The 13,428-nt window shown below is 57.2% G+C and overlaps 1 protein-coding gene across 1 annotated transcript in view; it reads left to right on the plus strand.

The window, feature by feature from the left end:
* Positions 1-13,428, plus strand: part of EFR3B (EFR3 homolog B (S. cerevisiae)) — a 27,362-nt gene that overhangs the window by 2,354 nt on the left and 11,580 nt on the right. Inside the window, 5 exon segments of the mRNA XM_009319768.1 lie at positions 2,522-2,595; positions 3,691-3,841; positions 9,309-9,430; positions 11,594-11,743; positions 12,995-13,133. Coding sequence (XP_009318043.1) covers positions 2,522-2,595; positions 3,691-3,841; positions 9,309-9,430; positions 11,594-11,743; positions 12,995-13,133 — 636 coding nt within the window.

Below are 13,428 nucleotides of genomic sequence, written 5' to 3' on the forward strand. Positions count from 1 at the left end.
GGCGGTGAGGCTGTTCCAGCCACTCCAGTGACTGGCATAACGATGGGCCACTAGATAGTAGAGGGGGCTCAGGCAAGGGGGAGGATGTGTGGGGTATGCAGCTCCTGCGTGCTCCGTGGTGTCCTGAAGCTACGAGCGCGCTGCAGAGAGACCTGAGCACGTTCTGCCTCCGAAAGTGAGACAACAGGAGCACGCAGCAATGTGCATACTCCTTGCAAAGTTGCAAGGGACCAGGCAAGCTGAGAGCTATGTAGTGTTTCCCTGGCGTCGTGCTGTCCGTGCCTGAGGAGTCTGCGTGCGTATGGTGTTTGTCCCCAGCAGCAAGACTGCCATCAACTCTCTGGGCCATCATCAGGAGCCTGTGGCACCCTCCTGGCCTTTAAAAGCCCATGGTGGCTCTTCCAGAGCCAGGTGGAAGTCTGGCTAGGTGTGGGCAAGCAGCTAAACAGGGTGGCCCTGGCTGCAGCTTGCTGGGGGTTATTCAGGACAAGGTTGGGTGTGTTGCACCCCACGCACATCTCTGTTGAGCTATGGTGATGTGGCACAAGTGGGAGCGAGGATGAGGGGCAGCGCGCTGACGCTTTTCCAGAGAGCACGTGATGGGGATGCATTGGGCTGGATGGGGATTGCTGTGTTTGCTCTGTCCGACTCGCCTGCGTGGTCCTGGCTGGGCCCCCTTCCCTCCGTCTTCCCTCCCCGCGTCGCTTCCAGCAAGGCTTTGCCGTGTTTACTGCAAAGAGAGCAGCGCCCGGCCTGGAAATAGCTGACTGCCCTGATTAGGAATGCTGGGGGAGCACGGGAGGGCTCCTTCCCTTTGAAATAGCTCCTGGATTGATTCTTGTTGTCTCCTGAACAAAGCCGTGGCAGACAAACACAGCTCAGCTTCGTGGTGCGAACTTCAGCCTGCCTTTTATCCCGGGGGAAAAGAAGCCAGCGGCCCGCCTAAGAAGTGTTAGAGTTGGAAAACCTTCAAAGCCTCGTCCGCATCACCCGTCATCGGGAGTGACAGGACATTCAAAGCTCTGCCTGAAGTTTTGTGGTTAAGCGGCTGTTAACAGGCTCTGCTTGCTACGTTGGGAAAAGAAAGGCTTTCAAAGATTTTTGACATCTAATGACAAGCCTCGGTGGGTGAAGGGGGGAATGCATTCCTTCCTCCGCCGCCTGTGCGTATAGGCACGTAATTGGGTTGGAGCACTAGCTAATTTTCAGAGTCTAACTTTGAAATGCCTGAAATGGGTTTGGATCAACCTTTCGTTTGTAGGTCGGTGTTGGCTGGAGCAGCAGGGCTTGCCCCGCTGCAGACACCGCAGCCGGGCTTTGAAAGAGCAGCCGAGCACGTGGGTGCCTCTCCTGCGCGTAAGATGAAGGTAGCCTTGATTTCAGGCCCGTTGGGTGTCATCTTTTTGTTAACTTTATTGCTAAAAGGAGAAAGCGTTCTTGTTTGAGTTTGCAGCAATGCAACCCACCATCTGTAAGAGGATGGTTGGGGTAGGTCAGAGGTGACAACTCCACAAGTGTCCCTTTTCCCTCTTGGTAGCCTGTGTCCAGTTGTCCCCAAAAGACAATTGCTGTTGCAATAATATTGGGCACAGAATGTTGTTTTCAGCCTTGTTTCCTACGAGAAAGGAGCTTGATGCTTCATGCCGGTCGTCAGTCACGTCTTCATACCTTTTTTCCCTCTGGGCCAGTTTTAACCCAGTTTGACAGATGGGTAGGAGCCTCACAGATCCAGGAATAGTTGGCTGCTTATTTTCACAGTATCTGGAAGAGCTGTAATGGTGTCTGAAGGACAGGCTGCAGTATGAGCTCAACCATGCTACAAGGCACCAGAGGATCTACTCAAGACCGGAGCCAGATTTCAACAGTTCTGGGGCCTCAGGAGAAGGGGTGGGTCTTGCTGTGTTTTACCAGCTGGAACCTGGAAGTCCAGGGTTTATCAGACACCTCCCTTTCCCTGAGAGGGCAGTTTGCCTCCCCAGCTGCCCTTTAATGCGCAGGCAGGGCTGGTGCAAGTAGATGGGCAGCTCCCGCCCGCCTCGCTGCTGGCGAGCTCGGTGCTTTCGGGTGTCCCTCTTGCAGCACAAGCTGGTGGCTGCTGCATGCCACCCAGGCTGCAAATCCAGCCGGGCAAGGAGCTGGCTCGAAAAATGGAGGTTAAAGGAGGAATTGTGCTCGCTATAAAGAGATCTGTGCTTGCCACCTCCTGCTTTCTTGGCCGTGGCAGATCTGGGCTTGATGCGAGCTGCCATGGTACAAAGATTCACGGCTGCACAGAGAGCAGGAGTCAAAGGGAGGGGGTAAGGAGCTGTAAAGTTTGTTTTACTCCCAGTGTCCTGGGACCGGGTCCCTGTCAGATGTTTGGGTACCTCAGAGGTCCTGCAAGAAGAGCTGGAGCTGTGAGACTCGGTGCAGTCACCATTTGGGTTTTTTCTGTGTTTTGGGCAACTCCAGCTGGAATAAATGTCTGCTCAGAGCGGTCGGAGGCTGGGGTTTGCTTCTTCGCTGGGTTTTACGCACACAGCGGGCGACCAGCAACTGGAGGTCAGCGTGGTCATTGCACAAGCAGCCCATCCAGGGGCTCCAGCCACCGCGCCGGTAATGAACCGGACTCTGTTGGTGCAGAAAGCATCGCAGGACCAGCCTGCGAACAGGCTTCGCCAGAGCCACGCCGAGCAACTGGTCCAATTTGTCTTGGAAACGCGAAGCAACAGCTGAGAAATTCTGCAATTGCAGTATAAGCATCTGGCCAGCTCTGTAACGGGCACCTGATCGAGATTCATCGCTGGGCACGAGGTCTTCCAGCTTCCTCTCAGAGGCGGGAGCATTGCAGGACTGGTTTAATAAATAGCCTGGAAGATGCGCCATAGCAGCTTGCAGCGAAGCCGACTGCCAGAGGGTGGTCTGTGAGTGAGCTCAGCCTGGTCGGGAGGGATGGCGAAGGGATGTGCTGCGCTCAGGGAGGCCCCCTGCGTGGCCCAAGGACCTGTCGCGGATGCGTCCCGTCTTGCTGCTGTATTTGAACCACGTTCTGGGCTTCCCCCGTCCCCGTTCAGCACGCGGAGCCAAGACTGAGTGATTGAGCCCCATCCCCGGAGGAGGGACGGGGACCAAGGTCATCCTGGTGTGGGCAATGCTGCGTCCTGGTCTGCGCACTGCTGGAGGAAACCCTGCTCACCCCGGGAACTTCTGGGGAGATGTGAATATGCTCTGCAGGGTTGCTCTATTGTATATTTAAGCACAGCTTTTCTGGAACCCAGCAGCCTGATTCTGCATTCTCGTCCTGTCCCTCCTCCCTGGCCAGGATCAGCTCGGGCTGTGACAAAGGCTGCGTTTGACACTGAGCCCACCCTGTACGAAGCCCAGCGCTCCCTCACGGGATGTAAAGACCAGTTCAGGGCAAGGGAAGCCCACGAGCAGCGTGGGGGGAGATGCAAGGTGTTTGCTGGCAGGCTTGGTCCTGGGGCAGCTGGGTCTTCGCTAGGAGGAACAGTGCTGGGAACAGCCAACACCGTCTAAAAATATCCCAAGGGTATTTTGGGTGTAAAATTTTTCTCCTTGGGCTGGCCAGGGCAGGAGGTTGCCGTTTTGCTGGTGGGCACCCAGGCGGTTTGGGAGAGGGGAGGAGGAGGAGGGATGGCCGCAGGCCCGTGCTGCTGTCGGGGAGTGACCCTGGCCTCTGCCTGCTCCCAGGTATGTGTGCATTGCCATGGAGGCCCTGGACCAGCTCCTCATGGCCTGCCACTGCCAGAGCATCAACCTCTTCGTGGAGAGCTTCCTGAAGATGGTGGCAAAGCTGCTGGAGTCGGAGAAGCCCAACCTGCAGATCCTGGGGACCAACTCGGTGAGTAGGAGTGCAGCGGGAGGCGGCAGCACCCTGCTGATCCCGTCCTTGGCTTTCCACCCTGCCTGTCAGCCCCACACCTCTGCACGGTGCCAGGGCAGGAAACCTCGCTGGGAAAGGATGGGGAGCGGCTGCAGGGGAGGATTTATAGCGTCCCCTCTCATGCGTCCTGCCACGCGTGAGGTTTCTGAGAGCCCAGCGGTGCTGCCCGTGCGCTGTCCCTGCTGTTTGACTTGTTGGTGACTTGTCCGTCACCAGTCGCTGGTCTCTGATCTCTGCTGCCGTGCCTTCCTTCTCTTGAATTCAGCTTCTCCTAAACGAGCCCGAGGACACAGGGACTGTCAGCGATTTCAGACAATAGACCAACTTAGGAGGTGATCCCCATGGATTTTGGGAGCTCTTTGTGCTCAGAAAAGGGCTGGCTTAAACAGAGCTGCTGCTTGCAATAAATGGCTGAGCTGGACTGGGGATGTGTCCGTCACAGACATAAAATGAGGGGAAAGGAGAAGCAGGGATGAACAAAGGTGATGTCCTCCCAGCATCCGAACGGCTGATCCTGGCTGGCAGCCAGCAGCCACTTGAGCATGGCCTTTCTGCTGGTTTTTACCGGGAACGCTGGGGGTACCTGACACCTGGGCTTGTGAGGGCTCTTGCCATTGCCCGATAGCTTGGCTTGGACAAGCAGCATCTGTCCTTGCTGCTTTTTAAGAGGGGGTTTAGGTGGAGCTGATCATCCTGTGGGCAGGAGGGTGGACTGGGTAGATGCTCTCTCGAGTGCCTGGGAAACGCGTAAGACAGCTCAGCCCTAAGCTTTAATTCTCTGCCGTGTGTGACGGGGAGAGGGACGGTATTAACGTTTCCGCTGACGCCTCCCGGACTGCGTCCCGTGATGCTTCTCTCCCCCAGGAGCTGGCACAGTCCTGGACGCGGGGTTGTAAGTGCCTCCACTGAGGCATGGGCAGCTGAGCGGAGACCTTTCTCGCCCCTGTTCTCCCCCGCAACTAATCGCTCCCAGCTGAAAGCGGTGTGAGCTGCCCATCGGCAAACCTATTAATCCCACAGCCCTTGAAGAAGTGGGAGGATTGATCCCTCGGTTGAAACCCACTGCCAGCAACAGCTTACTGTGGCGTTGCAGTGCGGTGATGCCACCGTAAGCCCTGGGTATGCTGCAGGGGCTGCCTGGGAAAGCCCCTTGCAATGGGAGCAGGACCTCCAGGCGGCACCCACATCCCTCTGCCCAAGGGCGGCCCAAGCTCCGTGGGAGACCGGAGAGGTGCCGTTTGCTGTCCAAACCTCTTGAGATGTGCTGGAGCTGCCTGGATCCGCCTCAGTGGCAAGCAGCTGGATCTCTTGCTAAGAAAACTTCCTATGTTGCAGTGCAGCCCTGCCTGCAACCGCACGCAATATCCCCTTGCCCAGCCCCTGAGCTGTTTGGGAAGTGCAAGGGGTTGTCCCAGGGTCCAGAGGGACCTGGGATAGAGGTAGGGTTTAAAGCTCAACTCAGCCAGCACCTCCCTCTCCGTGGCTGCTCTCTGGACACTCCCTCAGGTCCTTGGATGGTGCCCAAGCAGAGCCCTGCATCAGAGGGGCCACCGGCACGTGGCGTGGAGCTGAACCTCAACGGGAGCTGCTGGCGTGGAGCCGAGGAGGGGACAGCCCTCACGGCAGGGGCTCACGATGCCACGGCAGAGGCTTCAGCGAACCGGCCCCAACACAGACATCCTCAAGCAGGAGGCATTGGGTCAAGGCAAGACGGAGCCCTGCCTCGTCTTTCCTGCCCGCGCGGAGCAAACCTCCCGCGTTCAGGCACCCGCGGAGAGGAGAGATGGTCCTGGACCATGGATAGGTGTTTCCTTAGCGCTGCTGTCACTGCGGTCAGGAATCAGTAGCGGGTGTTTTAATGAGGAGTCCAGCTCAGGAACGATGGTTTAGTGATGGTTTTTTTCTTTTGGCCGTCTCAAGCGTGGCGGCATTCAGAGGGCAAAGAGCACAGAAAACTTGTGGGCTTTCATAGAAAAGGGAGTAATGATAATGAGACACTTCTTCCTATATCTGCTAATGAGGAATGTGCCTCAGGCTCGTGCTTAATTAGAGGGTGCTGTCTCAAGCAATCTTCACAATAACGGAGCTGATGGCAAAGGCGGGAGGAGGTTGTTTATAGAAACCTGCTCCAAGTGAGTCATTCTCCGCGGCATGAAATCTCGCCTGAGACACGTCTCCCTCCTCGCGCAGAGCCAAGGTGTTGGCGCTGCGGAGGGGCTGATCCCGGGGACCAGCCTGCCGGGCTCCGTGGCCGCAGTGCTGGAGCCCGCAGCGAAAATCCAGCATCCCATGATCGCTATAACCCCATCCTATAATCCCCGGGATGAACGTATGGAGCTGCAGCTTAAATCCACTCCGGTTTCTCATCCTCATTAGGAGGCTTCTGGGCAACCTCCCTGCTTTGGGTAGGAACCATCTAATTCCCAGCTCAATGTCATTCCCATTTTAGTTTTCCTCGAACCAACATTGATCTTTCGTTTAAACATCTCTTCCCCCACCTTGATGTTCCTCTTCTGATGTATTTATGTCCGATGTATTTATAGGTGGCAGTGTTATCCCTTCCCAGCCGTTGTTTTGCTTCTCCAAGGCAGCCGCGTTCCTCGCGTTTCCCCTGCGCTTGCTCCCTGCTCGTCCCAGCCGTGTTTCAGTCGGAGCTTGTCGGCTTCAAGCATGGGAGCCCCAAGCTGCCCAGCCCCGCACCCCCTTCAAACCGCAGCAGAAATAGTGTTGCGTTTCCATGTTTTAAACTGTTTTCACAGTGGAAATGACGGCATGAAGCTGCAGAGCAGCTTTTCGGCTGGGATGCGGTGCCCGTTAGTGAAAATAAGTCGCTTTCCCTGAAGGTTTGATGCCTCCTTTCCTGCCGGCCCAGCTCTCGCTGGGTCGTTTCCATGTGTCCTGGTGCTGCTTTTTGCCACTGGGCAGTGGGACCGGGCTGGGCATCTCCCGTAATTGCTGCATGGTACAGCGCCCTTGTAGAGGCAGCAAAGTCTTGGAAAAATGCAACAGTCTATGAACAAGTGGCAGAGTCCTAAAAATGTCCCGTTGACAGAGCAAGGAGGCTTCGAGGCTGATTTTTTCTCTGTTCTTGGCTGCTTTTTACAAGTTCTGGCCCTGCCAGAGGCTGCAGGCTGAAAATGGATGCAGAGGGGGCAGCTGCCTCCAGCTGTTGGCAGATACGAACACTGTGCTGCATCCAGTGTCACCGGGCGCAGTGGCACCGTGGGGGGATGTCCGTCCCCCCGAGGGCAGAGGCGAGCAGGGCTCGCTGTGCCTGGCAGCCGGCCGGGGAAGCTGCCCTCGGGGCAGGGAGCTGAACCACGGGCGCTGCTCTTGTAGACTGGGTGGGCTGGCAATCCCCGGGGCCTTGATAGCTTCGGAATAAGGAGCGCTGGTGAGGCGGTCCTGTTTTGGTTGCCTGATGGCACGAAACGAGCTGCCGTCCTCCGCGTGGGTGTGGGGTTGATACCTGCAGATACCGGCTGCAAGAGAAGCCGTTTCCTTCCTTTATTTCACGGCGCTTCTTGGCCACGGGACGCTTGGGACGGCTCTCCCGGAGCTGCCGCAGGGAGCCCTCGTTACTGCTCCTCACTCGGCATCCTGCCCTTGCCTCCGGTTGCACGTGGAGTTGCCATGAGCTTAAAAAAACCCCACTTTGAGAGCCCCCGGGCACAGAGGTTTCTTATGTAACAGCCCTGCATTTTTCTGGTGAGTAAGAGGAGTTTATCAGTTGGAGCTAGTCCCTGCGCTCTGGGAACGGTTCCTGGCAGGGCTGAGCCGGCTCCTTTGCTTGCGCAGAGCCAGCCTTGGCAGCTGACATTATTAATAGCCCGGCACAGTGGGCGCATGCTAATCAGCGGCTTGTGTGATGCTCTGGGACGGGCGGGCTGGCTTTGCCGGCTGTGGAGGGGCACCGGTGGGCCGTTTGCCTGCTGCTTTCCTGGCGGGGCCGGCCGCCAGCAAACGCAGAAAGCAAGAAGTGAGAAAAGCCTGTGGGTAGGGTTGGGTTAAAGAAGGAGCTCCCGTGCAGCGTGGCGTCTCCAGAGGGTGCTGAGCACCCGAAGAAATGCCGGGTGGACGGGGTAACCCTTTGGAGGTGGGTTAGGTCCTCCCAGCTGGAAGAGGAACCCAGCAACCCTGATGCCTCGGCCCAGGACAGCTTGCCCGAGCGATGTGGGATCGCTGGGTGCGACCGCAGAGCTTCGTGCCGCGCTGTCGTAAGCAGTGGGGCTGCACCGGCATTGGCACTGCATCGTTGCTCTCCCAGTGCCGTTGGGTAGCAGTTAACAGCTGGGGTGGTTCTGGGGATTGCTTGGACAGGATTGCCTCTCCCTTCATCCCAGGCCCATGCAAACGGCCTCAGGCTTTCCCCGCATGCTGAAGCAGGTGCAGCACGGGAGCACAAAAGCAGCCAGCAGGTTTCCCCTGCTTAAAATCTTGGCAAGCGGCTGCTTACGCCCTTGCTCTGAGTGGGAGGTTAAAGAACGGGGACTTGGTGGCACGATGCTTGTCCCAGGCCAAGGATAAACCTCGTCCATTCGCAGCACCAGGCGCTGTTGGGTGGATACAGGCTGAATGCTCTGTACGTTCCAGCCAGGAGCCGATGCCTTGGATTTTGTGGCAGCTCTTGTACTATTGAGGTTTTTCTTTATTTTTCCTTTTTTAAAGCTACCCCTGTCAGCATGACTGGATGAGTTGAGGTTCCCCCTTCCTGCCCGACCCTTTTTTCCCATCTTTTCATGAACAAGTTTCAGAATTCAGAGGAAAGCTTGAAAACATGTTTATCCTTTCTTCCTCCTTAATTCTCTCCCTGAAAGCTTGAAAGCCAGATCTGCTGGTCAGCTGGCATTTCTGGCAAGCTCCGCGCCTGCTGGCGCAGCCAAGCTGGAAGGGAGCGATGGGACCTCATGCTGCTGGGTGCTGCGGGCGAGATCTGGGATGTGGTTAAGAACCTGCTTGCAGTTGGTTTCTCCACTGGCATTTCCAAGGCCGTTTTCATCCCTGCAGCAGCGTTTGGGAAATGTTGGCCAGGTTTTGTGCTGTCTGGGAGGATGGAAAGAAGCTGGGGACAAATTTATCTCCTGTTACTAGTGTGTGCTGCATGTTAGGGATCCCTAACTCAGAGCCTCGTTGCACCTCTAAGTGCCCTTTACAGGGACCACTGGGGCTTGCGGTGAGGTCTGCAGCATCCGCAGCGGGGCCTGGGCGCTGCTGGAGCTCGGTGGGACAGTACGATGGCACGTTCCCGCTTGGGCACCCTGTGTCCTGGGTGCAGCTGGGCAGCTTGACTTGTCATCCCGAGCGCACGCCGAGCTGCTGTAGTGAAGAGCTGAAGCCCACAAATGTTTGCCGGTTTGGAGAGGAATTTTAAGAATATTTTTGTTGTCGTGCCCTCTGGGCTGACCCCCTCTTTCTTCTCTCCCAGTTCGTGAAGTTTGCCAACATCGAAGAGGACACCCCATCTTATCACCGCAGCTACGACTTCTTTGTCTCCCGCTTCAGTGAGATGTGCCACTCCAGCCACGACGACCTGGACATCCGGACGAAGTGAGTGCCGCGAGCAGGGTGTCCCTGGCCCCGTGGGCTCTGCGAATGCCTCCTGGGGGGGCTTCCCTGCCCCCCCAGCCTCTGCCTTTCCTGGAGAAGCACCTGCTTTTGGGGGCAGGTTGGACGCGGGCTGTGCACGGATTGATTTCTTTGTGCTGTGACGGAGATGCGCAGTGATTCCCCAGGGGCTGGCTGCGCTCAGGCTGCTGTTCTCTACCCTCCCTTATTTTCTACGCATTAAACCCCGCTGACTATATGGGAGGATGAAACGGGAGCCTAGAAAACACAGCGCAGCACAGACCCAGCCTCTGTCGCTGTGTGGGATATTGCACGCAGTATTACACGTGCGTGAGAGAAGTTGGTTTGCATTTGCTGTCCGGAGAGCAGGGCCAGCTGTGCTCGGGCATCGGCTCGCCCTGACCGTGACCGATGGCAGGACGAGGAACCAATGCGCCCTCAGGCTTCCAACTTCTTTTCTTTGGGCAGAATGTGAGCAGGTAACACCCGCAGGCTGCCCGTCACAGGGCTGCCTCAGTGCATCTTTAAGCGTTTCTCACCTTCGCTCCAGGGCCACGGCCTGCAGGCAGCTGGAGCTCAGAGGCAAGGAAGTGATCCGGGCCCCAAAAGGAAGGACGATGACGATGGGGAGAGGCCCCCCACTCTTAGCAGCATGAATGTTCACTCAAAAACTGCCTCCTGCAGCCGTGCGGTCTGTTATTTTCCACGTTTAAAGGCGGTTACATTTCTCTAGCATCGAGGACTGACTTGCTTTGCTGTGATGGGAAATGTACCCCAGGGGGATTAATTACGACTAAAGCAGACAGATTAATGTTGTTTACTGCTGCCGAGGCCAGGCCTGACGGGGGTGTATTTAAAAAGACCCGGCGCTTGAAATGACCCGGTGAGGCACCGGTGGCGTAGCACCTGTGGCTCTCGCCGGGACGCTCTGGGCAGGAGGCCACTGCTGCCGGCGACAAGTCTGAAGTAGAGCCCAGATGTCAGGCAGCATTTCAGCCCGTCGTGTTGGTGCCATTCCCGGAGCTGCTGTACCGGGCACCAGTTGCCTTGCAGAGGGGCGAACCCCTGAGGTTCGCCACTCCTAGCAGAGGCTTGTCTCTGAGGACCAGGCTCACCTCCTTTTACTGCTGCAGACTCACAGGCGTTGGGTTTTTTTTTTCCCCCCCTTAATAAAGAAATAATGCAGAAGGCTCATTATTTCCACTTGACCTTCAGGGCACCGGTGACGCTGGCTAAATTACACTGGAGACTGGAAGAGAGAAATTCGGCAGCTCCTGTAATTAAAAAGGAGCACGCTGTTTTCCTGGGGCCTTGGTCCTGCTCAGTGCTCCTCCCTCAAGAACTGTGTCTCGATCAGATTATTGCCTTGATTAGATCTGCAAAAATGTGTTAGGGAGACCTCAGAGCAGGTTATTTAATGCATTTACTTCTGCAGATAAGTACGTGCTACCTTTCTCGGGCGTGAGCCGTAGGTGTTGAGGGGCTGGTTTCAGACCTGGGAATCCTGCTGCGTAGGGAGATTTTTACTGATGACTTTCTCGTTGCCTAGAGCAGAGTCAGGATCTTTGGTCCCAGAAAGGACACAGGTGTCAAAAAGCACCTAGGTTTCCCTAGCATCTAGCATCCCCGTGGGCACAGCACGGCTCTGCAGCTGCTGGGGACGGGGGAAACGGGGAAAACCCTCCATGCATGTTGCAGCTGGAGAGCGGAGACCTCCCAGGTCCAAAACCAATCCTTCGGAGAGGCCGAGCTCGCTGGTGCCGCCTCTCCATCTCGGGTAGCGCGTGCCGTGGAGACGGGTGGCTGCTGCTTGCCTGGGGGCCTCCTGGGAAAGGCAGTGGATGGGAGCTGGCTGCTGCTGCCAGGATGACTTTTAGCTGGTTCAGAGCCTTTCCCGCTCACGTCTGGCGGGCTGCAGGAAGCCGCGTCTCTCGGGGATACGAGGCCGAAGGATTGCCCCGGGGTATACCAAGCCCAGAGCTTGGAACTGGGGCATCGCCTGCCTGAACCCCTCCAGCAGCGCAGAAATGGGTGTCTTCTCTCCAACTTCTTGCACAGTTTCACCCGTGTGTATATGTGTATATAAATGTAAAATAACGTATGCTATATAGATATGTAGCATTTTGGTGTCAATTTGTTCCCCAGGATCCGGATGTCCGGCATTAAAGGCCTGCAAGGAGTGGTGAGGAAGACGGTGAACGATGAGCTCCAAGCCAACATCTGGGACCCACAGCACATGGACAAAATCGTGCCCTCGCTGCTCTTCAACTTACAGCACGTGGAGGAGGCCGAAAGGTGAGTGCTCGCTGCTGCCGTGACCCGCCTGCTCCACCAGCGGCTTCGGGGCCCTGGCGCTGCTTTTGGCAAGGTTTTGCAGGGCAGAAGCGTTGCAGGCTGATTTGTGTCTGCAGCTCGTGAAAAACGCGGCGAGTGGCCAGAGGGGAAGCCCTGCTGAAGGATGCCGCAGGTGGCAGGAGCTCTGCCTGTCACCCGGTGCCGTGAAGGTTATTGCTGTCTTGGCCACTGCAGGGCACCGTGACTCCCGTGGAGCAGAGCTCTCTGCGCTGTCCCTGCAGTTAAAGCACACTGTTTGCAAAGGCTCTGAGCTGCCTGTTCAGCGGGTTGACCTCTGGGAGGGATTCCTGCTTCAGTGCTACCAAAGAAGTTGTTTTAAAGCCAGGCAAGAGGAATCTCAGGAACTGAAATACAGCTTTTGCTCGCTGTCCCTCCGTTCGTCCGGCGGAACCCCCCCGCTGGCTGCGTGCTTGCCACCAGCTGGGTGTTTGAAGGGGAGATGCTTAGCTGAGAAGCGCAGAGCAGAGAAGCAGGCATGAATTCCTCCTGGGATTTTCCTTTTGAAGGTTGAGAGAGATGTATCAGCCCTGGGAAGCTGGCTTCTGGCCAGGTGCCTTTTCCCTTTTTCTTGTAAACTGAAGCATCAAGGTGGAAAAAGCATTCGTGGTGTTTCTGTGATGCCAAACAGCCCGAGTGCGGAGAAAGGGGCTGGATCTCCTCTGGGGTGTGCATGTTCAGGGTGACTTGTGCCAAACCGTGACTGCTTTGCTCTTCCTCCCCTGGGAGGCTGCGTCCACCCTGGGAGGACGTTATGTCCTGCATGGTCAGCGGTAAGATCCTTCCCCCTCCAACACCGAGTACCGGGATCCTCCTCCTGGTCCCAGGGACGCGGGGGCTGTCCCTGCTGCCTGGCACAGCCTGGCACTGCAAGCGGGGCCGTCCTGGCACGTCCCCCTCCTCTGCCTTCCATGCACCCGTGCTGCTCCCTGATCTGGCTCAAATCCAGCAGCGCTTTATCACTGGGCTCTGCGGGGATGGAGCTGCCCCGTCTGCCTGGCAGGGTGACATTTGGCTGCTGCGGGGTGGCTGTGGGCTGTGCGAGGGGTAGCCCGCGGCCCTGTGCAGCGCGGGGTGTGGGCAGATGCCACGACCGTTTTGCTCCAACCCTCCCTGGCCGGGTTCCGTGCCTCTTCTCCCCCACTGCTGCTGCACAGTCAGTGCCGCTCTCATCGCCCTCCTCTGCTTTCGCAGCCGCTCCCCCTCCCCGCTGCAAGCCACCGAGAAGGAGAAGGAGAGTCCTACGGAGCTGGCGGAGAGGTGTCTGCGGGAGCTGCTGGGCCGAGCGGCGTACGGCAACATCAAGAACGCCATCAAACCCGTCCTCATGTAAGTCGTGCATCCCTCATTTTTGGCACAAGGGAAACTGAGGCACGGGGAAACAGCCAATGCGGGCCAGAGCTGGGGTGAAGGCATGGGCTCCTCTGGCTCCCCTCGGCACAGTGCTGGAGACAGGGACTGGGTTTCAGGCTGAGCTCTCATGTTTGGATGCAATGAGGAAATGGCGTGGGATAGATACGTGTCGCTGAGAAGAGTCACCCCAGAGAGGGGTTTGTGTCCCTGCCCTCGCCTGCAGCGTTTGCTCCCTGCTGCTTCTGGCCATCCCTGGTGCTTGGTGCTGCTTTGCA

The sequence above is a fragment of the Pygoscelis adeliae genome, unplaced genomic scaffold (assembly GCF_000699105.1).
Source record: "Pygoscelis adeliae isolate BGI_AS28 unplaced genomic scaffold, ASM69910v1 Scaffold121, whole genome shotgun sequence".
NCBI classification, from domain to species: domain Eukaryota; kingdom Metazoa; phylum Chordata; class Aves; order Sphenisciformes; family Spheniscidae; genus Pygoscelis; species Pygoscelis adeliae.